The 23663-nt window shown below is 42.7% G+C and overlaps 2 protein-coding genes across 4 annotated transcripts in view; one reads left to right on the top strand and one right to left on the bottom strand.

Annotated features, from left to right (window-relative positions):
- Insyn2b (inhibitory synaptic factor family member 2B) overlaps positions 1–23663 on the bottom strand; it is a 331485-nt gene that overhangs the window by 103943 nt on the left and 203879 nt on the right. Inside the window, exon 1 of one of the 2 annotated variants that reach the window (XM_004836399.3) lies at positions 12970–13583. The exons of the other annotated variant lie outside the window; for it this stretch is intronic. The gene's annotated coding sequence lies outside the window, so the exon portion shown is untranslated. Of the gene's footprint in view, positions 1–12969; positions 13584–23663 lie in introns of those variants that run through there. 2 annotated transcript variants of the gene reach the window in all.
- The window catches only part of Dock2 (dedicator of cytokinesis 2), a 433172-nt gene that overhangs the window by 319812 nt on the left and 89697 nt on the right, over positions 1–23663 (top strand). For both annotated transcript variants that reach the window (XM_021239768.2, XM_004836400.3), the window contains exons 28-29: positions 15501–15599; positions 18158–18252. In XM_021239768.2, the coding sequence (XP_021095427.1) occupies positions 15501–15599; positions 18158–18252 (194 nt within the window). The remainder of the gene's footprint in view (positions 1–15500; positions 15600–18157; positions 18253–23663) is intronic.

Genomic DNA, 23663 nt, shown 5'->3' with positions numbered 1-23663 from the left:
AGTAGACGCATAATCAGCTTGATTCAGTGCAATAAGCATGTATTGTCTTAATCATAGCACAATGTCAATTTTGATGGGGTTGCAGAAGTATACAGCCAGCCTTTTGTTCTGGAAGAGGTGGGTGTTGGCATGACTCAGGGTTGGATAGCTCCAAATCTTAGCTGCTTCTGTGTAGTTTTATCATAGAACTCATTGATGACTTAGCCATATAACTTGCCTGGACTCTTACTTGTAACCATTTATTGAGAGACTTACTCTATGATCAGGACTGTATTATCCATATAAGGAAAGTTATGACATTTAATCTTCATGACATACTCATGAAATCAGCTCTACTCAGAGGCCTATGCAGGGTGCACATTCAGAGTTAGTGACTCCAAATCCCCGCATTCAGAGTAAATAAAGCTGGCTCCATACCATTATTTTGTAGAGGACTGGAGAGGGAAGGCAACCTGCACCACCTGGCAGCAGGTGCCAGGAATGGAGCTGAGAACAAGTTCTTCTTAATGTGGTCCAATGTTGTTTTCCTGCCATGTGCATAGAAAACAAGGCTACAAAGAATGGCCAGGACTCCAAAAGCAGTCCCCTTCCCATTTGGCCTCAAGCTATCACCCAGTAAGGAACTTACTGTTCATGACAGAGAAGGCTTTGGTCTCATTCCCCAAGGAGCCTATTTAATTACGAGACAGCCTGTCAACCCCTTCCCGTCGGACCCAGTTTGCTCAAGGCATGTAAATACCGTACCTTCGCTGTCTGTGCTCCACTAACTCTTCCAGCTGAGATCACATTCAATCATTGAGTAAATAGTTAAGTACGTGTGTGCCAGGCATTATACTAGGTACCCAGGTTGGAGCAATAAGAAGTAGGACCCTCTCTGTTTTCATGGTCCTGGAGTAGAAACAGACATGTAAGAAGAGTTCCCAAAAATCATCATCAGTGCTATGACAGTGCTAAGCACAGGGACATGATAGCTCAGAGGAGGCCCCCGACCCAGCTAGGGGTAGGGAGAATCCCAGAGGCATTCCTTGAGAAAATCACTTCCCATATGAGACCTGAAGTTCAGAAGGGGTGACCAGGTGAATTGTTCAAAAGGTCGTTGGAGGGGTAGAGGCTGAGCAGCTGAGGCTACTGAACAGCACTTCAGATGAAGGCAGAGCATGTGGACAAAATACTAGAGGTGATGAGAGCACGATCTGAAATTGTGGACTGGAGGAGAATTAGGACAAATCCTGTTTATTCTGATGGAGTAGGAAGAAAGGGATAAATGAGACTAAAGAGGGAAGAGGGGCTATTGATGATGGCGAACCTTTTAGAGTCTGAGTGCCCAAACTCCAACCCAAAGCCCACTTATTTATCACAAAGTGCCAGCACTGCAAATAAACCTGAATACTGAAGTTTTAGTTTAGGAAAAACAACTGTTATCCGATGCTCAGCTGCTGGGGTGACTTGGTTTGCATGCCGACAGAGAGGACCTGCAGCGACGCGCATGCCATAGGTTCACCACCACTGGACTCTATCATACGGGGATTTGTACTGTGCTAAGAGCACTAAGCTGTGCTGAGAGGCTTGGCCTTTTATTCTAACAGAAAGTGGGAGTCATTTAAGGTTTTAAGTTGAAGTGAGATTTACTCTCATTTGCCTTACAGAAAATGACACTCTGACTGCAATATGGAGAATAGATTGGAGGGGCCAGAGTGGGGTACACTTGGGAGGCTACCGTGATCCAGATAGTGATGGGGCTGGCATCGATCCATGCAGAGAGCGGGGGGGGGGGGAAGAAATGCAAGACAAAGTTCTAAATGTCCAGGTTTGGGCAACATACTGATTATGGGAAGAGAGTGGAATCCAGCACCGTGGCCGGATCGCTGTCTTGGGTAAGTGGGTCTGGAAAGGAGGTCAAAAAGCAGGCTGATGCTGACATGTTAGCGTGAGCTGCTCACAGGGTACCTCCCCCAGGGGGAATGTCCGGGAGGAGTCTGGATGGATATGCCCGAGGCTTTAAGGAGAGAAAGTTTTCCCTGAAATTCTCATTTATCAGAAAAGACCCCAAAATGGTCAACACTGTGATATTATGAGAAATGACCAAGACAATGACAACTTGACCCTAATCAAAGACTGGTTGTTCCAGATTATAATATGACTCAGGACAATGAGCTGAGCTTCAGGGGGCCCTCTGGACACTGGGACAACTAAGAAGACATTTTTCCTTTAAAATTACATCAAAGGAGACAATTCCCACAGCCTCCTTGAAGAGTTTTCAACTGCTCATTCATTCACTCCCATGAAGAACCTTCACTGAGCACTTGGTATGTGCGAGGCACAGAGGACCCAGGAGTGTCCTCAGGGCTAACGGGGCACACACACAAACCTGTGATTAAGATACTACATATAGGTGGCAGGAGAATAATTGGATGCAGTGTTCAGAAGGCCCCATGTGCTTACACTTTGGACTGTGTCATGCAGATACCTGTAGGATGGTTTGTATTCATTTTGATGAATCATGGGCAAAGCTCATAACTGCAAAGAGATGGAGTTTTTGAGGTGAGTTGTACAGTTTTCCCATTTTTCAGTGTCATCATAGCTCTAACACTCTCCAAGTCAGGAAGGTCACCTCCTGAGTCTGCATGCTTGATTGAGTATTAGTGGAACTGAGTGCAATAAAAGAAGGAAGGATTGAGTGTGGCTGGAGTATGGGGCCTCAGGGTTGCCCTGTCCTGCTTGGGACAGAAGAGAATCAGGTGAAATCAGGAAAGGCTTCCTAGACGAAGAAATGAACTGGACTTCCTGTTGTCAGAGAGAATATCCTCGGTGTGTGCAAATGCCAAAGGAGTGACAAGTGTAGAATAGTCAGATGCTGGAGACAGGGAGAAACAGTGTTCTGCTGGTGACAACCTTCCAGGCCAAAGAGGCAGCATGAAGAAGCAATTGTGAAAGGTGACATATACAGTGCCCAGTGGGGCCAGGCAAAGCACATCAATAATTTGCCTGGGACAAGGTGTTTTCCTGGGACACTGAACTTCCAGTATGAAAACTGGAAAAGTCCCAGGCACACTCAAAAGCTGGTGGCCCTGAAATGAAGCCAGGCCTTGACCCCTGGAAGGTGTGGGCCTTTCCCACCCCTCCAGGAAGCAGCTTCTGGTGTCACAAGAGGGAATGTAGCCTGGGGTTGCCAGCTCTTCCAAGGGTCAATTGCACATTGTGGTCATACAGCTGGGTTCTAATGTCAGCTTTGCCACTTTCAAAGTCTGTGTGACTCAGGGGAAGCTACCTAACCTCTCTGGATGATGGCTTCCCTACCTGTGTTGCCAGGAGGCTGGCTTGCATGGTTGCTTCCAAGGAGTACCCTCCCCATCAAGCCTCTAACTCTGAGCTGTAAATTTTATTAGACTTTTTCCAGGGTTTCTTCAGGCCTGCCAGGGTGAAAGAGTCAGTGAGGGATTTAAGGAACAAATCATTCCAGACAACCGTGACATCTTTTTTTCTTTTCTCGATCGAATTAGCAGATATGGGGCTGTAGTAAGTTGATCTGATATCTAGGCACCACCAGACCAGCTCTCTAGATGGCATTTTTCATTGTGTCACTTGAGTTTTCTTTAACTGAATGTGGATCGGAGCACAAGGATGAGAACTGAGTGTAGGAGGGGCTCTGTGGCCAGGGAAACTTTCACTTCAAGAAAGGGGAGGGTGGACAGGTGGGGGAGGATCTGAATTCATGCCATTGTCACCTTTATTAATGATGATGGGGAGAGGGAGTCTGCAGACAGCTAATGCAGAGGACTGCAGAGGACAGTGATCATAAGGGGTTGCTCCCTCTCCAAAGGACAGGGAAGTGGGACAAATTGGAATTTAGGAGGGGAGAGGTGAACAGAAGGAGGGAAAGGAGAAAAATATGAGTATGATGTCACTTGGAAAACTGCAAACCAATGAATCAATGAAGTATCATTCCCAGAGCAGGGAGGAAGCCGCCAGAAAAGGAGCCGGCATGCCAGGGAGCTGGGGCTGGCAGGAAGCACAGATCAGCTGGCAGAGCAGTGTCCTAGCCATGGGGTCAGCTGCATGTGCCCTCCTGCCACTCCCTTCCTTAAGCCCCCCCCCACCCCGCACACATGACATCGGAAGGAATGGTCTGTCCAAAAGAGCTTTACAGGAGCTCATTAATGTGAACCCTTGGAGTCAGCTTTTCAAACAGTTATCTCTGAGTTCAGCTTCATAGGATTTTTTTTCATCATTAGGATCAGCTTCATAAAAGCCAGACCATGATGATTCTGCCAATTTTTACTGTTAACAGATGAAACAGTACTCCCTCTATAGAAATGAAGAGCAAGGACTTTGAGTAACTTTCTTTATTTCTCGAGACCTTGTCACCAGAGCAGGCCTGATGGCAACACAGTAGGCAGGTGCCTGTGTGACATCCCATTACCTACAGATGGAACTTCAAAGCCCTGAGTCTGGTATTCAAGGCCCTGCCACAGCTGGGCTCTCCACATACCTCTCATCATCTCCCTCTGAAATTCTGCTATACCAAAGCACCTTGCTCATTTCCACCTCTGCCCTCACCCTCATCCTGTTCTAACATCTGAAAGTGGGACAGCAGTTTCTCAGCATATGTACCATCACTCCCCTCTTTTCCTCCTGGCAGACATCACTAATCGATCATCACACTTTTTCCTGCTGAGCTAAGACTTGGCCTTAGAATCATTCCTGACAAGAGTCTATAGATGGTCACTACCAATCAATTAAATTAATCAGAGTATAAAATGAAATGTATTTTCTAGTGTAGGTCCAAGCTGTCCTTTCCCATTCTTCATCTCTCATTTTTACATTTCTTCAAATCCGCATGCTCTTTGAAATTTTCTCTGAATATCCCTGACCACAAAGATTGTCTCTACTTCTTAAAAGCATAGAGCAAACATTACCTATAACATTCATTTTGCCTTATTTTTCAGCATCATAATATATCTTTTTCTTCATAGACAGGAATTTCTCAATTACAGTACTAGTGACATTTTGGACTAAGTTCTTCTTTGTTGTGGGGGATCTCCTATACATTATAAGATGTTTAACTAGCTTCCCTAGCATTTACTCAATACATGCTAGGAATAACCACTTCCTTCACTTATTCCAAGACTGTTAAGTGTCTTTTGTGGCCAAATTGCTCTTAATTGAGACTGACAGATTAGATTAGGATAGATAGTTGGATGGATGGATAGATAGATAGATAGATAGATAGATAGATAGATAGATAGATAGATCCACACACAGATAGAAAGAATCTCCTTGTTAATCTGAGATTGGCAGAGTATGGACAATGATCATGCATGGCATAATTCCTTATACACAATAGGTGCTAAGGAACTATTTGCTAGTTAATTGGTTAATCGAGAATGAAAAATTGTGTAGGAAGGAGAAAATCTTTCCCAAGTCTGTGTTAGGAATTCTGCCATCAGTGCACCCTTGTTTCAGGAAAGCATGGAAGTGTTGAACAATACGGCTTTCAATGGGGCCACCTCTGCACGCAGGCCCAGTAAGCTGTCAGCAGACCCTGGTGCCTGTGTGTTCTGTGACCACCAGGTCCCTTACAGTAGGGACGTCTATACCTATTTGGGGAGGTGAAGGAGGAACTAAGAGAGGCCTGGCTAATAAGTTGGGCTTAAGGTTTAAAATAAAATAAAGGAGACTTTCTTTTCTATTTTCACTCTTCTCTGGGAAGTTGTGGGAAAAAACCCACAGAGCTGGCTTCCCTCCTGAAACCCCTCCAGGCTGCCTGTGTCTGTGAACGTGTCTATCCAGCTTCCCATCTACCTTCCCTCCACCTCTTTACCCACAGAGACTTTACCAAGCAAAAAGGGCAGGGAGAGACTATATAACTCCTTATCCAGAGTGCAGCTCCCCATGTCCACAGGCAGGCTTAAATCGTCCTCCACCAGTGAACCAAAAGTAAACTCTTACTTGTGGCAGCTGCTCTGAAAACTGTTCGTGGGAAATGAGGAAGACAGCTGAGGCCAAATGCTGCATGAAGTCTTTCTGAACACTCGTGAGTGCTAGGCTCTACAGGGGACCCTCTGCACACGTCCTCTGACTTCTCCCTCCCTACAGTCTTACACAGGCACCATTGTTTTCTCCATTTGTAAGAGAGAACTGAAGTTCAAAGGGGTAAAGCAGTATGTCCATACTTCCAGAGCATGTCAAATAAAGCTGGGATTTGATCCCAGGACATAGGATGTGTTTTATGCCTTCTAGCAAAGCTACTTCTGTAGGAAACTAGACATACTTCCTGGCGTGTGACACTGGTGCCCCACACAGAATTATTCCTAGAATCAAGATCCCTAAACAGTGCAGAAAATAGAGGGACTATATTTAGCTGAACCTAAAATTACAAGAGATTCATAGGCCATAGAACATTGTCATTAAAAGGGCTGGCTATGTTCATATGGCTATGTGTCTACCCTTATCAACTGGTCTAACTACCTGTATCATCTGGCTATCTCCATTCAAGTATTCATCCATCCATCCATCCATGCATACAAATATCCATGCATATATCTCTCCATCTATGTATCCTCCATCCATGTATCTATGCATTCATCTATCCATCCATTCATCCCTTCTTCCCCCATCTCTATATATGCATAAAAGATGCTTAGAATAAAGTTTACAAATGTTCAAATTTTGTTTGACAATGAGAGGGATGCTGAAATGAAATACTACATATTTTCACTGTATTATACTTTCAAGTGTTGCTTAATTTTAATTATAATAAGATCATTTGATATTTACAAAACAATAGTAAATTTTTTCTTTCCAAAGAAAACAAAAGGATTTTGGAGCCAAACTGATGTAGGCAACTTATATAACCTCTCCACTCCCTGGTTTCATCTGTAAAGTACAAATGATATTTCCAACATCTAGTGAATGTTGGGAGAATTAAAAGAAATAAAGCACATGCAACACTTGATCCATAATAAATACTCAATAGCTGTTGGCTTTTATGACCATCAGCATACTTTTTAGCAGTGCCTGACACATAAACGTTTAATAATAGTTTTTCTTCCTTCCAGTTCATTTCATCCCTTGCTATGACCCTACAACTATAAAAACTCCTTATAGATGGAGAAAAAAAAGGACTTACCACAGTGTCTGACACACAGTTAGCCCTTAAATGGTAGTTGCTGTTGTTGTTATAGCTTGGCTTATGGTTCCTCCTGCCTGAGACTTAAAATCCTTTGGGGACACCTTTTTCTGCGGAGCATGGACCCTGGAGTCAGGTTAGCCTAGATGTGCATGTTTGCAGAAAATGGTGAGGAGCTGCTGGAGATAGGTATCCACAGCTCCATACCATGGTGATGCTCCTGGGAGCATGAGCTGTGGACTGTACCATATTGTCCAGATCTCAAAGCAGACTTCCCTGCAAAGCCTTTCCTGAGACATTTAGCACGAAGCTTTAAAGTCCATCATAGGTGTATGCAATGAGAATAAATCCTTGTTTCTGAAACTTTTCTTTTTACAATCAGAGTTGTGACTCGCTCCATCCACCATGGATTGAGTTAGAAATAGAAAAAAATGACCTTTCAGTTAAAAATTGGGTGGGTCCTGAATGATAACCCTTTTCCCAGCAAGCTGGCTTCTCAGGTAGGTCCCCTAGACTCAAATGATTGGGAGAAGCCAGGAACAGGCTTCTGTTCATTCAGCACTAGACACCAGGGAGCTGAGCTGAGCCCAGTGAATCTGGACAAATGAAATCAATGTAAAACTAGAATTTTGCATCCACTCCCCTGGAAAGAGAGCCAGATACTTCTATAACAGACTCATTTAGCAAGAAATGCATGCCTCGGTGTGATGACAACAGCAAGAATGGGGAAGGGCCAATGGTGAAAGCATAATTTGCACATTTCATGACCCTATGACCCCAAGAACCAGTCTAGCACAGTGTCTTGGAGACAGGCCTATGTGTAGACACAGGGACTACTTCTTTAAAGGGGGGCTTTCGCAGCACATAGCATCCAGGGTGAGCTTAAAACCCCAAATGATGGCTTCTTTTGCCCTTAGAAGACAATCTAAACTCTATTTCTTGACCCAGGGACCCATGGGATCTGGCCCCTGCCTGGTTGTCTGACCTCATCTTATACCCCACTCTCCTTCATTCCTGCCTTCCAGCCATGGAACCTTCTTGCAGCTCCTCAGACACCTCCAGCATACCTTCACTTTGGGGTCTTTGCACCTGCCCTTCACTTGCCCCAGATGTTCTTCCAGATTTTTGAATGACCAATTGTCATCATCCAGGTTTTCAGTGCAAAGAGGCCACTGCTACCCTATCTTAAACAGGTCCCTTCCCTTTCCATCTCCATCCACTGCTTTGTAATATTTCCTTAGTAGCACAAATCACTGTCTAAAATTATCTTACTTATGTGTTCACTTACTTAAAGTGTACCGCCTCTCTGTGGCCCTGCCCTATCCCAATTGGGATGTGAACTCCTTTAAGAGTAAAGCCTTTGTTAACCTTGACACAGCTGTAGCCCTAGAACCTAAAAAAAGTGCTTGGCACACAACAGTTGCCCAAGAAATATTTGTTGAATTAGGAATGTCTGAAAGAATGATCTCAAATTGGATTAATAGACCCCTCCTGGTGAGAGGACTCAGTGAAACAATGAAGGTCTTATTCTGGCTTGGTGGACTCACTCAGAACAAAAGTGCTTGGATTTCTGGGCTCTCTAAAGGCAAAAGTGGTCAACACCTGACCCCAACTTTTCAGTGTTTGTGGATGGGGATCTTTGTAACATTCTTGTAGAGATGGGGAATACTGTAATCCATTCAATATCTGATCTACTATTTATTGAACCCATTAAATATGAAAGCTCAATTCTAGATCCTGGAAATACAGCAATGAATAAATGGACAAAAATCTCTACCAGGTGCAATTGATGGTATACACATAGTGGATGCAAATAGTATAGGAGTTTTAGAGTCAGAACGGCCCAGATTTTAGTTCCTGTACTACTGCATACTAAGTGTGTCTAGGAAAGTTCTTAGCCTTCACGCCTCCCACTTTCACCTGTACAATGGGCATGAAACCGAACTCATGGAATTGATGACAGGATCCAGGGAGAATGATGAAGGTAGACTTTTGGGCACAAGGAAGGAATGAATGGGACTTGTTTCCCTTCTACTTCCCCCTTGTGATTAAAATCACATTGTGTCCTTTGGAAGATTTAAACTGATCTCACACTGCCAAACCAGGAGCACATGCTTCAGCCAGGATCAAAGGTATTAGTTTCAAAGGAAGAGTTTGTGATGAATCCAGGCTCCTCTTCCAGCCTGGATTCAAAGCAGCTTCATCACACCTCCCCACCTGTTCTTTGTCAGCGAGGAAAGCTCTCTGAGGAGACACAATGTCCACAGTTCTGTCCATGCTTTATGCTCCGGAGCTGATTCATCATTAATGCCCACAGTGTCAGGCAGGGGTACACATAGCGAACCCTCCTGGAGTCTCCTTGTATTGCAGATGGGACATGTCAGAATGCATACAGAGGACACAGCATCCAAGAAACCCCTTTCTGGTTTCTTGTGATGTTGTGCCTTTGATGTGGAGCGGATCACACAAACCTCATGGATCTGTGCCCACTGAGCTGCTTCCCCAAGAAGAAAAGTGACTTGGTTTACTCTGTTAAACAGCAGTATCCCTTGGGTAGCCAAAGAATGTCACAGCACACAAAGATAGGCACCATCTAAAGCCAAATAGCTGGGGGGCTGTTTTCCATGAAAACAGTTGTATTTTGTGCTTTTGAGTCATTTGGGCACTGTCCTTACATTTTTGACCTGCCAGCAAGTGTCCCCAAATAAAAGAAATCTCCTAGCATGCTCTGCTCCAAAAGGCACACACACAATTTACTAAACAGTTGGACTTGAAGCATGCTGTCAGCCAAAGGCTTGTTCAGAGTCAAGGCCACATAGCTGTTCCGAGCTGAGATCCAGAGCACAGTCAGTCATTTCCTTTGTTCAGATCAGGAATTTTAGTTAGCTACTCTGCACAGTTTCTCAGTATCATAGTCAGCAATAATAATAATAGTAGCTGGTATTTACTGAGGGCTTTCTACATCCTAAAATCTTTATACAAATCAATTTCTTTATTCCATATGAAGTAAGGAATATTTTTGTCCTCTTTGACAGATGAGGAAAATGAGGTACAAGACTCTGCTCAAAGACACAAGACATAAAAGGCAGAAATGAGGTTTGAACGTGGACTGCCTCTCTCTTAGGTCCTCGTTCCTAAGCTCCACGTCTTGGCAGAACCAGATGTAAGCTCTTTGGGATACAACCTTCTCCATCCTGCCCTGCCCACTGCTGTACCCCTGGCACCCAGCACAGTACCCAGAACGTGGTGGCTACTACAAGAGAATGTGCACTTCAGCTACCCCTAAAGATTGATCCAAATTGCAACTTTGAGCTGTCTGACAAAGGGGAAACCCATTCTAAGATGAATGGATTTTAGAGTGCCTGCTTTTCCCAGTAGCCTCTTACCTCCAGTCCTGAATCCGCCACACAGACAGCACTAGTTTCATCCACGGATAAAATCTGTTACATAACTACATGGCAGACATGAGTGTGAATAGTGAAGCAACCCAAGAGTGGCATTTGGCCACTCTCAGTTTCCAAAGGATGGCTCACAGAAAGAACTTTTCATCTTCCTGTGAGCTTCCCTCGGCATGCAAACTTTCCTTCATCTCCTCTCCTTGGCGCTTTCTATATTTTATTTTATTTTATTTTATTTTGGTCCTGCACATTATTTGAAGTTACTATAGCAACGTGTCATCAGCTGGAATCGCATAGTAATGTTGGCATTTAGGTAGCAAGCTCCCAAAGTTGGCTGTTTCTCTCCCTCTGGCATATCATCACTCCCACTAACCCCAGGTGGGGGGATGCCTCCACAGCAGTCAGGCCCTCTCCCCTATTTCATTTCTTCTCCGAGGCAGGACAAACTGATAACCTCTGCTTTGGCTCACCCAGCACTGTAGGACTTGTGTGTGTGTGTGTGTGTGTGTGTGTGTGTGTATAGGTGTGTTTGCATTAGAGGTTATTAAATAGATATGTTTAACTTGAGTGTTACATACTAAAACTATTGACATTATCAATATGATGATGATGATGATTTTTTAATGCAAAGAAGAGATTACAATGATTTGAGGAAGGCTGCTTCCAGATTAAAATCATCTAGTATCCCATCTAATTTTGCTCACACAATATTGTGCCTGTCTCTCTCTCTCTCTCTCTCTCTCTCTCTCTCTCTCTCTCCCCCCTCCCCCTCTCCCCCCGCCCTTTCCCTCTTTCCTATCACACAGTAAAGAGACCCTCACTGTTTTCCCTTGGAGTTCTATCCCTCTCCCAAGTGTGTAAGACCTGGCTGCATGCTGATGGGCTGAATTAATTAAAACAATCGATCGTCTTGGACACTGAAGAGGGTTCTATATAGCAAATAAGCCCCGCCACTCATGGCATTAAGTGGCCCCTCATCAGCCAAGTGCCTGTGATGAGACTGTACTTATTTTTACACATTTGACCTAGTTTCAAACTGTGTCTCCTCATGCTGTGATTCATTAGCCACATTTTAAACCACCCCAATAGGAGTGAGGTGATTCTGCCTGGTTTGCGCCAGAGTCTCAGATTCAGTATCTCTCTGGAATTTAATATGCAAGTCCCACTGGTGTTCTGTTTTAAGAAGCAATTTCCTATCCAAGCACCTGGCATGCTGCTTGGGTATGGATGAGTGGCTGCCTCATGGCTTGGTAGTAAATATATGTCGATTACAGGATTTCTGCCAGGGATAGGAAGAGGGGGATTCTCATTAGTCTGAACTACAGGGGATCCCCTATCCCTCAGTCCTCCATGCAGTATTCAGGCTTTTCCAGATTACTGGTGAGGCTAGTTTGGGCTCCTAAGCTATAAAGTTTGAGCAGTGTCAGTGTTAGGGTTCTTTTGGTTGCTAGAACAAATGCACTCTGATCACCACCTCCACCCCAATTCCTTTCTAATAAAGTAAGAGATGGTGGTTGTGAAAGTATGGTCTCAAACTTGTAAAAATGGACAGGGGAAAATTGCTATTTTGAGGATTCTATTGGAAAAGAGATGCACGTCAGAGAAGCATAATGTTATTCCATCATTCTGTCATTGTGTGACAAAGTATTTTTTAATTCAAGTGACAGAAGATTTTCTGAACACGAAGCTGCTACTGGTGTCTCGCTCCATTTCAGATATCAGTTGTTCATGTCTGTGTGATTTCTGAAGGATCTGATACGAAAGTGAGCTAGACACTGTAGTAGAAAAACAGGATGGTCCCAGTTGGAAGTAAAACATTGCCATTTTTCATTAACAGCCAAATGCAGGTAACTTGTCCAAACTTTCAGTCACATTGCACTACAAATTCTACTGAAAGGCACCCAGCTGGGTTTTTCTATGTGGCAGTTAGAACAAAGAAATTAAGCTGGCAAAAGTAATTTTGGTTGATTGCTGAACTCTTAACACATTGACCAACTCCTAATGAAATGATGATGGTTTCTGTCATAAAATGGTCACTCTCTAATGGGGATGAGACTTCCTCTCCTTTCTTTTTTCTTTCTTTCCTTTTTTCCTTTTAAATCTAAGCATAGAAGTTTCCCTAAATGGGATTTAGAGAAAGCAGTCTTTTAAAGGTAATTCCTGGCAACTTAAGCTCCGGGGTTTGCCTTTTCTGTTTTTACCCTCTTCAAATTCAAATCAAGCCATTGGAAATAACAAGCATTCCGTATCTATGCATTTGGGGCAGCCTGCAGTTTTGACAATGGTGGATTTTTCCCCACACAACACTACACACACCCATACAAACTCATGATCCTAGAGCTCATTTAAACCAAAGCTTTAAAAGTAAACTACTGTCCAAGAGACGACAGCATTCTCTTAGAAGATGATCGATCACAAAAAAATAAACCCCACATCTCTTACCTTGAAGCAGTGGAATTACCTGCAGAGGCTGTCCTCCATCCTTGCACGACGAGCCTGGCTTTAAGCGGCAGCAGAATAACTCCAAAAGAGGGGGAAAAAAGTCCTTTATATTGTAATTTTCACTGTTTATATGCAAGAAGTGTAGTGGGTCTGCTCACGTAGGAATAAATAAAAAGCCGAACAAACTGCACAGCAGCTACCATGTGAAAAGAAAAGACCTCTAGTGGCCACAGGCTGAATTCTTTAAGGGAGGGAGAGAGAAGAGCTAGAGGGAATAGAGTGAGTGTAAACACACACTCACACGCTCACACTGCTACACCTCTACACCCACCAAACTCTAGGATTCGTCCTGTCTCTCGTTGTTCATCCTAGCCGGAGGTATAAACAGAAGTTTGTTTTGTGATTTCAATGAGACCTGGTTAGGTAGGCAATCATGGGGATTTTCAGTCTGCTTTGAAAGGGGTGAATAATTTCACACACTCACTACCACCCCTGGAGGCCTGAGCAGAGGCTTTTACTGTGGACCATCAAGAGCGTAAAACCCACAAAGTATCACGGGCCAGTGCTCAGGAGAGTTCCGACTCTGTGCTTTGCCAGATTTGCATCTTTTCTAAACAGCTTTGGTGTGCAAGTGTGGTAGTGACAGATCAGCAGGGCCAGCTTCCTGTGTGTGTGCGCCCTCCTTCATTGTACAGAGTCCCTTGCTTTAAAAGACCACATGGCTGTTCAGAAATTCTCAAAAGTTTGAAAAAAAGAACCCTACACTTTTATTTTCTTCAAGGTCCCACAACTTTCATAGCTATTCCTGAATACCATCCCTAACTTTCTTTTTCTTTTTTTTTTTGGTACCAGGGACTGAATTTAGGACCTTGTGGTTGCGAGGCAGGAGGCAGCATCACTGAGCTAAATCCCCGGCCCCATCCCTAACTTTCCAATTGAAAGAACCTGGAAGCAAAACTGCATCCATATCTTTGGGAGCTACTTTGGTGAATAACCATTATTTAGTTACCAAAAAAGCTTCCTGGTGAAAAATGCTGAAGGGGCTTTCTGGGGTCATCAAGATATTTTTCTACCACTGATGGAAAATTGTAAACCTGTAATCTGGTGTGTATATGCAGATATCTATATATTTATATATACGTATATGTATGTATGTATGTGTGTGTGTGTGTGTGTGTGTGTGTGTATATATATATATATATATATATAGAGAGAGAGAGAGAGAGAGAGAGAGAGAGAGAGAGAGGGATTGAACTCAAGACCTCGTGCTTGCCAGGCAGGCACTGTGCTGCTGAGCTACATCCCCAGCCCTGGTTATATTTTTTAATAAAGGAGAACTTTTTATAAACAAAGGCAGCAGTTTGTTACACTAAACCCATTGTTTTGTTGTTTAAACACAATACTTCCAAGCCTAACTTTAACAGCAGTGACTCCTGGAGATGCCTGCATCATGCCAGTCAGGCCATCTTCTGCAAGTCCATCCTGGGTGGGTCACAGTGGACCCTCTTCTTGCCAAGATTGCAGCCCCAGTGGGATGCTGCAGAAGGCAGTTGAGAGTGGCTTCTCTCCCCTTTAGGATCAGTGATCATTGTTTCCTTCACAAATTCCAGACTAGACCTCTTCCCATGTTGCTTTAGGTGATAGCACAAGCAGAAAACACACCTGAAAAACACACGTTACCATCTGGGAGGGAAAAAGCATTAAAGGCTGGCTGTGTATTTTGGTTCTTACCCCTCCTCTCCCAGGGATCCTTCCAGACCCACTTCCTCTCCAGATCTCCACCATAATTTCCCTCTTGTCTGGATCCTTCTGGCCTTTGGTCTGCTTCACAGATCCAGCATCCTGTACTTTCTCCTTCATAAAAGTTAATCATGTTTTTCCCAACTAGATCATCAACTCACAAAAAGCAGCACCATCTCTTCTCATTGTTTAAATCCTCCTTAGATAGAACATGTGTGGATCCCTGTGGGTGCAGGGTTCTCTCACGGGCTGACTCCAATACCAGGTCCTTCTGCAGAGAACTTTAATGTGCTCCAGTGTACTATAGGGGTATCTGATCCTTTTGGCAATTTCTCTGGGGGAAGATATGGACAGTCCAATGGATTATTGTCTCACATTACAGATAAGACAGTTGGGATTTATATATATAACACTGTGTATCAGAAAATGAAACTGCCTCCGGGATCTTGACATAAGCTGGATTTTCTGACACCCATGCAGTGCTCTTTTCCTAGTGTACAAGCAGCAAAACAGATGATGGATCACATCTTATTTTTATAATTGAAGCTCTGATTGCAATCCCAGGCACGTAATAAGTGTTCAATGAATGCTTTTTCAGTAAATGAGCAATAAGGAGACATTTTCTCATAGGGAAGTTTTACATACTGATCTGCTAAGGAGAGTTTCTCCATCGCTTTCAGACTTATCAGGGATGGTTGGGTGTTTTTCAGTGTGAACCCAAAGAAGTGGAGAAGATTGATTTCATGGTTCTTTTCCCACTCATTCACAGTGTCTTTCTTTATTTCTTGCAGAGTCATTTTGTGGCATGCATGACAGCCATCTTGGACCAGATGGGTGACCAACACTATTCCTTCTATATTGAGACCTTCCAGACCAGCTCAGACCTTGTGGTGAGCCTGCAGGATTCTGGGGGTGATAGGGCAGGGGAGAGAAGTGTGACATATCATACTTTTGGTTCTCATGGGTTTAGGAACAAGAGGGTCTCCCCACACATTTTGATTATGTGTGTGTGTTTCAAGTTATAAATGTGTATGTCTGATTCCCTGTCACCTCTGGAGCATGTCTTTAATCCATGTCAGACCTGACTGTCTACCACATAACCTGTGTGACTACTGTGAGCTAACCTCCCTTAAGCCTCAGTTTCCCATCTGTAAAGTGGGGATAGTATTTTTATATCAATGTTGTAAAGGAGTTGCATGAGAACATGGTAAGGGCTTGATAAGAGAAAGCGATTACATTATGGTAACAAATGCAGAGAGGAAGTTGGCCACTGAGTCCTCCTCTTCTCACCTCTCAGGACTTATTTGCCAGACTGTCTGCCTGCAGTGTGTGCCTCTGGCTCCCACCTCTGCAGCAGATGGCTTTATCAACATATGGACCAGCCCATGCTATCACTATCCTAGGGGTATAGCAGAGCACACTTTGCTCTCAGTGTGGTCACCTTTGTCACTATCGCCTTAATGCTGCCAGACTCAGGAGTCCTGCTATGGGGAGCTCTCTACTCTTGGTTCTCCTTGGAGCCACCAAGGACTCTAGCAGTTGACAGTCTCAGAGAGTGGCCCGTCACAGGGAATCATGAGGAAGCCATTGCCTTTCCCTTTCCCTTTCATCCACTTGCAGCAAGGCACTCTCCTCATTGGATTAGGATTGGGATCTTTTCCCTGGATTTGCAAAAAAACATAAAAATAGGAAGCCAAATAACCTGCGTCTCTTCCCTCACATCTCTGTGTCCTGCAACATGGAAATAGAACTAATTTTTTACTTTTTATGGAAAGAAAATTTTCTTGGTAAGGGATGTGGAAAGGGGATTCTATTTTATTAAACATGCACATTTTCTTATTACCAGCCTCACAACAGTATGACATAGGAGTTGGGACTCATAGTTTTCAAGTCTACAACCTGCTTGCTCAAGTCTCCGTAGTGAATGTATAACAGAGGCTGGATCTGAACCTTGGTGTTTACCCTTGCACCTTGCTGTTCCTTCTCTTTGAGAAGCCACATGGCCCATCCATGAGGTGAAAGCCTTCTTCACCCCTACAGCAAGGGGATGTATAGTTCGGATCTGTCATGAGACCCAAACTTCCCCAAGTGCTATCGAGGATAGATAATAATACCCACCATCATCCTCACCCAGCATGTAATGAGCATTTACAAGACTCCAGGCCCCATGTTAAGCATCTAATAAAAACATGCACTTAATCTGCATAGTAACCCCCTCAAGATAGATGTACCCCCATTCTGCTGATGTGGAATCTGGGACTTAGACCACTGAGATAATTTTCCCTAGAAGCAAAGATTGCTAGAAAGGAACCAATGTCATTTCCAGAATTTTGCACTTTAGCATAAAGCAGTAATTTTCAAACTATGTTTTTCTTAGCCTCACTATCGTATACCATAGATATTCACACATGCACACACACTCACGCACTTCAACCAGGGTTAATCTACTTTTATTTATTTCATATATTGGGTGGCAGGTGAGATTTCCATTGAACAAAGAATTCTGCAGTTAAAATGATTTGAAAAACCACTGCTTAAGGAAAGAATTCTGAGTAGGCCCCATCTGGATTTTAGGCTTTACCTAAAACATCCCGGTGATATGGCTTCATTACCTCCAGCTTAAGAGGGCTGGTGATTCTGGTCTTTGTCCTGAATTTGTTTTCTGGAAAGATGGAGACCAAGTTTGGCCCACTGGAAAATCTGATAGAGTATGTTAAAAATCCACTTTGAACCTCTTCTAAGGAAAGGAGAAGAGTCCTTGTCACTGCACTTCCTTTAAACTGCTCATGTGCATGAGTGTGACAGAAGAATTAGCTCTGTTTACAGCACTGCTAATTAGATGTTCATTTAAATAATAGTTTGCTTGCTCAATGACCTGAGAATGCTTTCATATAGTGTAGATTATTTCCTTCTTAAATACATATTTGGGAAAATGATTATAAAATTGCCACATCAATGAATACATTTGCTTCTTTAGTCTCAAAGACAGAATTAATAGTGCTTTATTTTCAGAATGTCTTCTCATTCCATGTTCATGTTCCACTTATTTGTGAAGCAGTCTCCTGGTAGCTAACTTTTTTTTTTGGTACTGAGGATCAAACTCGGGCCTTTCGCTTGTGAGGCAGGTGACAGAACCACAGAGCTAAATCTCTGGCCCATTAAATAACTTCCAATTCCTTTTTTTTTGTACTGGGTATCAAACTCAGGACCTTGCACTTTTGAGGCAGGTGCTGGAACCACTGAGCTAAATCCCCAGCCCATAACTTTTAAGCTTCCATTTACAGTCTACTGCAATGAGTTTCACTGAACTGCTTAATGAAAACTGTGCCACTTCCCTTTCTGTCCCTCTAAAAAATAATACAAATTTAAAGAGCCAACAAGATCTGGACATGCACTGTCAGTTCCTATGGGGCAGGATAACAAGTGGGGTTTTGTGTTACTCTTCCAGGACTTCTTGATGGAGACCTTCATCATGTTCAAGGACCTCATTGGGAAGAATGTGTACCCTGGAGACTGGATGGCCATGAGTATGGTGCAGAACAGGTAAGGTGCCACATCCTTCCCAAGAGCCACCGTGCCCACCCCTCCCCCTCATTGTAGATCACTGGCAGAGATAATGTTCCCTAATGAGAAGGAATTAAGGCATTAACAGATCCTTTCCTTCTGCATTTAAACCCAAGAAAGAATACCTCACCAATCTTAAAGATACTCAAAGTCTCCTCCCGACCTTCTGCTTCTTCATATCCCAGTTACAGCACCATATTTTATCTGCAAAGCCTTCCCTACACTCTTAGGACAGGAAAAAGTAGGAGAGCAATTCAAAAATTATATTATTTTAAAATTTATTAAAATAATAAAACATATCCTGTGACATATGGTAAAGTGACTTTAGAAAGTATTAAATTAAACAGCTTTGAGCAGGCTTCTGAGCTGTGGAACTTCTCAGAACTTTTAATATGTTAATGTGATTTTTCTAAGAGCAGGATTTAGGATACAGCACTTTGCTGGTTAATTTGTCTTTGGAACCATTTGGTGTGCAATTGGAGTGTCTCTGTATGTGTATATAATGCCTATTAGCATCTTATGGAACATAAGTGTAATCCAAGTATAGCTCAGATCCCACATGGGCCCGTACAACATGAGATAAAAATAATTATAGATATTTTCAGTCTTTACTTGCTGTGTCTTCAATATCATTTTACCAAGATGAAATCCAAGTCATAACACTCAGCAATATTCCCAGATATTCTCTTTCTCTATTTCTCTGGATCCCAATATTTTTCACATTCTGTGATTTCCCCTTGTCTCCTCCAGAACCTTATTCTCAAATCTTATCCATGAATTCATTTAAACAGGGCCCTCTTGACTCTTTGCTTTCCTTTCTTTCCCCCTGCATTAGTTACCTTTCCATTACTGAGACAAAGTACCTGACCTATGCAGCTTAAAGGAGGAAGGATATATTTTGGTTCATGGTTTTAGTCCAGTTAACTGGCTCCAAAGCAGAAATATCATGGTGGAGGGGCCTGCTAGAGGAATGCTGCCCACCTCATGGCAGCCAGAGTGAGAGATATACCCTCCAAAGGCCTGCCCCTAGCTCCAACCTCCTAATAGTACATTCAGCTATGAACCCATCAATGGATTAATCCACTGATGAGTACAGTGACCCCATGATCCAATCACCTTCCAAAATCCCCACCTCTGAACACATGAGACTTTGGGGGGACATTTTAGATATAAACCATAGCACCCCTTTCCTTTAGCTTCTTGTGTTTGTTATATTTTCCATGCATGGAAAGCCCTTCATCTCATACTGGCTTCTTGTTTTATCTCCTTCTACCTTGGTAAAGTAACTTTAGAAAGTATTGAATTAAACAGCTTTGTGCCTTTGTTCTTTATCACAAAAGTCAAGCATTGTCTGGCAAAGATGGAAATGTCCTAAGAGGGTGGAAAAGGAAAAGTCAAACAGGCAAACCTAGAGTTCTCTTTAGTCGAAGGGAAAGAAAAAAGACTATGAACACTGAAATATTGATATTTTCATCATCAGATATGTTTGAGAATTTCTCTTTCATATATGCCTAAGAGCTGTCTCCAGCCCAGCTGGCCTCCATCTGTGACCTTTCAGTCCTCTGAAAAGCTGCTCCTCTACTCCTCGAAAGCCTGAGAGCCTCACCATGTGACTTTGTAGACACTTTTGTCTCAGTGCTCTTGGTCAGCTTTCAGAGTTACTGCAGGGGTTTGTCAAGGCCGAAGGAAATATCTGTGCCTCTCTGATTCCAGTAGCAAAAGGAAGATCAGCTCTGCAGCACAGTGCCACCTTGCCTGATTTTTCTTGTTCACATCATGCAGGCGGAAGGCTGGCTTCTTTAAGGTCCAAAGTGCTGATGAGAATTAGGCCCAGGCCAGAGACAGGTCCCCGTATAGTCCTGATGCCTAGACCAGCTTCCGGGCCATGAGACCTGTGCAGTAGCATAGAGCCCATGTCCTGAAGGGCCCTATGCTAGTTTTAATACTTGAGTATCATCTCCTAGTTTTAAATTTTTGGACAAGTGGACTTGTATTTTCATTTTGCACTGAGCCCCACAATTATGCAGCTAGTCATGTCTATGTCAGTGACCAGTCATCTTGGATTGAGGTTACACCCTCATGTGGGCCCTTTCCCTCTTTGCCAGCTAAAGTTATGGGGTTTTGCCAAATTACCTGAAGCACCCAGGAGCTGTGGCTTCAATTCATTTCATACTGCATCTTGGATTTACCCAGCTTCTCACTATGGCCTGCTTTTCCATGTTTCTATGTCTTTGCATAAACTATGACTCTGCTTGGATGCCCCTCTTCCCCTCTAGACCAGACGCCACATGGCAGCATCCTGCAAATTTTTAGCCAAATAATCCCTACTTTGTGGCCCTTTGTAGGACACCCCTGCTCTGTGTTAGCATGCCTCACCCTATTATAGCACTGCCACTGCTTACAACTATTTCGTCATATGGCTGTTTCTCCCACTAGAGAATGAATTTCCTAAGGGCAAGTCCTTCGTCCAGCTTATCACTGTATTTCTACCTCCTGATACGGAATTTAACATTCATCAAAACATAGAGTAAACTTTCTGTCTCCAAAGGGCACTTATTATTAGACGTTTTAAAGAATTCAAACTTGCCTAAGAAAAAGAACATTTATTTCTTCAGATAACTGAAATAACTCAAAAGTATGGCTTGAAGCATGGATGTATCTAGGAGCTCAGATAGTGGTGCCAGGAATCTGTATCTCTATCTGTTGTTTTGTTTTGTTTTTTTCTCTCGACTTCATTCTCAAGCAGATACTTTCTTTTGAGTGGAGAAAATGGGCTCTATCAGGTGCAAATAAATGTCTTGTTGGGCTTATAAATAAATAGAACAGAAAGTCTTCTAGAAAATCTGTCCAACAATAGTACAACATGAGTCCCCAGCCTAATCTTCAAAAGCCCAGGCTAGGCTACATGCCTGTTCACAAATCTCTGTGGCCAGAAGAATGTCACACTTGGATCTCGTGACCTGCCTGTGGAACTGAGGGTGGTGTGGCCAGTTCTACCCAAACCTCAAAGACTGGGAGCAAAAGGGAAGCAGGGGACAGAGTTCTCCAGAGGTAAACCTAGAAGAGATACTGTACACGCAAATGTACAAATGTCCACCACTGATATGGCTTCAAGGAACTGAAGCATCTGAGGCAAGCTTCCCATTCTGAGCTGCCTACACAGTTGTTCTGGGAGAAACACATGCTGAACTACATGAGAATCATTGTAAGAACATCCAATTGTGAGATCCCAGCTTGCAATGATTTCAGTCCTTTTTGCAACAGGGCTCTAGAGAGGATGATACAATGATCCTGGTTTCTCCATACCTAGAAAATTAGAATATAATTTTCTCAGGGACCTAAGATGGTGGAATTATTGCCTAAATAGAAACATTTCTATCTCTTAAGGATCAGCCAATATTTGTCTTTACTTTTCAATCTTATTTTTAAAGGTAGATTTAGGAACACAGCCTGGCCTTCAGAATTCTGAGTTCTGGCACCTTTCCTTTCTTGGAGAGTCATTTAACCTTCTGGAGTGTCAGTTTCCTGCTCTGAAAATAAATAAAGATAGTGATAACTCTCTTGTATAGATCTCTTTTTCCCTTTCCAATGAGGATAGAATTGACTCATTCTTTAGTACAGCACCAGAATCTGAGAACTCAGAAAGAAGTAACATCACCATCACTGAGTGATCAGCAAATTTAGTCTTAGATTACAGATGCTTACACCAAAAAAGGTGATGATTTTTGTTCCTCAGGGGCACATAACTCTGTAGATTCCCTTCATCTTCTGGCCTCAAGAATCCTTTACATTTATGGAGTCCTGAAAATTACCTCACTGTTTTTGCATTTTTTGTGCTATTATAACAGTTAACATTTATTAGTCACCTAGATCCATCACTTTTGTAAATGCTTTACCCGTATTAACTCATTTAATCCTCACAACAAGTTTATATGATGTTGAACTAACATAATCTGCATTTCTAACACAGGAAACTGAGGCACAGAATAGACAACTGACTTCTCAATGTTATATCACTGATAAGAAACAGAGAAGCAACTGGATCCTGGACCAAGTCCTTAACCTCTGCTGCTCCACTCTGGAAACGCATTGTAGGCTTGTAGTAAATGCATTAGCAAGATATGTAAACTAGGTCATACAGCTAGGTAGTGGGAGATTTCAACATCATTTACAAAAACAGAACACGGATCAGGATTTAGCCTGGACTGATATTCCACAGGACACCAATCTCTAGTCTCCAAAAATATGTAACTATCTATGTGGCCAAGGCAAATGTCGTTTCTCAGTTAGTCTGGACATTCCAACTAGCTCTTTCCTCTTTCTTTTTTCCCCTCTCTTCCTTCTTCCTTCTCTCTTTTCCATTTATCCTTTGCTCTTCTTTTATCCTTCCTTCCTTGTTTCTTTCCTTCCTCCCTCTTTATCTTTCCTCCCTATTATCTGTTATTATAATGTATTTGTTCCTTTTAAATTTTTTATTGTTTATGATTTATGTATGTGTGTATATATGTATCAGCTTTCTATTATTGGATTTTCTATTTGTTGGAGGAGAGAGTGGAGTTTTCTAGACCTGAATGTCCCCCAGCTGTGGGCTGTTTGTGTATGCAAACGCACACATAAAAATATGTCTACTGCAAGAAATGCTTCCTGCTAGAACATTTTTATTTTTGCAAGATGCAGCATTCAGTAAGATCTGATTTATGTGATGTGGTTAATTTTTAAATGATCAAGTTCTTTATAATGTTGTAAATTAACAAAATTATGCTTGGGAACCTCTTTTTTTTTTCCTTGTTCCATCTGCACCTTGATCTGGAATGCTAACATTTCAAGGGGGCTTAGGGATTTATACCCATCCCTAAAGCTTCTCTTAATTGCAGTTAACAAGCACATATTTATTGAATGCCCTGGGCATCCAGGGGTGTAGGGAGTAGATATGTCCTTCAAACTATAGTTCCAGAAGGCACAGAGCTTCCAATCTACTTGAGACAGTACATAGGCCTGTGGAAATATGGCCAAATGTATAATGACCATCATACATTCAGAGCCCAGAGCCAACACAGAGAAGCTCAAACTTCTGATCGCCTGAGTTCAAATCCTGTCTCCACCACTGCATAGCTGTATGACCTTAGGCAAGTTACTTAACCACCCTGGACCCAGTTTTCTACTGTACTGACTAGGTATTTTTGTGAGAACAAAATGAAATAATATGCATAAAGTCATTAGAACAATCTTGACACGTAGCGAGCGCTTCATAAATGTTAGCTATTGTTTTTATTTTTATATTCCCGTGGTCTGGTTATATCCAAAATACAGAGAGGTAAATCTTGGCCGGATATTGTCTACCTTTGTTGTTGATGTCATTTAATGTCTAATACTGTCTCAAGCATGTAATA

The sequence above is a fragment of the Heterocephalus glaber genome, unplaced genomic scaffold, assembly GCF_053883595.1.
Source record: "Heterocephalus glaber isolate CG9 unplaced genomic scaffold, H.glaber_assembly_v1.0 deba00001606, whole genome shotgun sequence".
NCBI lineage: Eukaryota > Metazoa > Chordata > Mammalia > Rodentia > Bathyergidae > Heterocephalus > Heterocephalus glaber.
The sequence above is the reverse complement of the archived record's forward strand: the minus strand, read 5'-3'. Positions and strand labels throughout refer to the sequence as shown.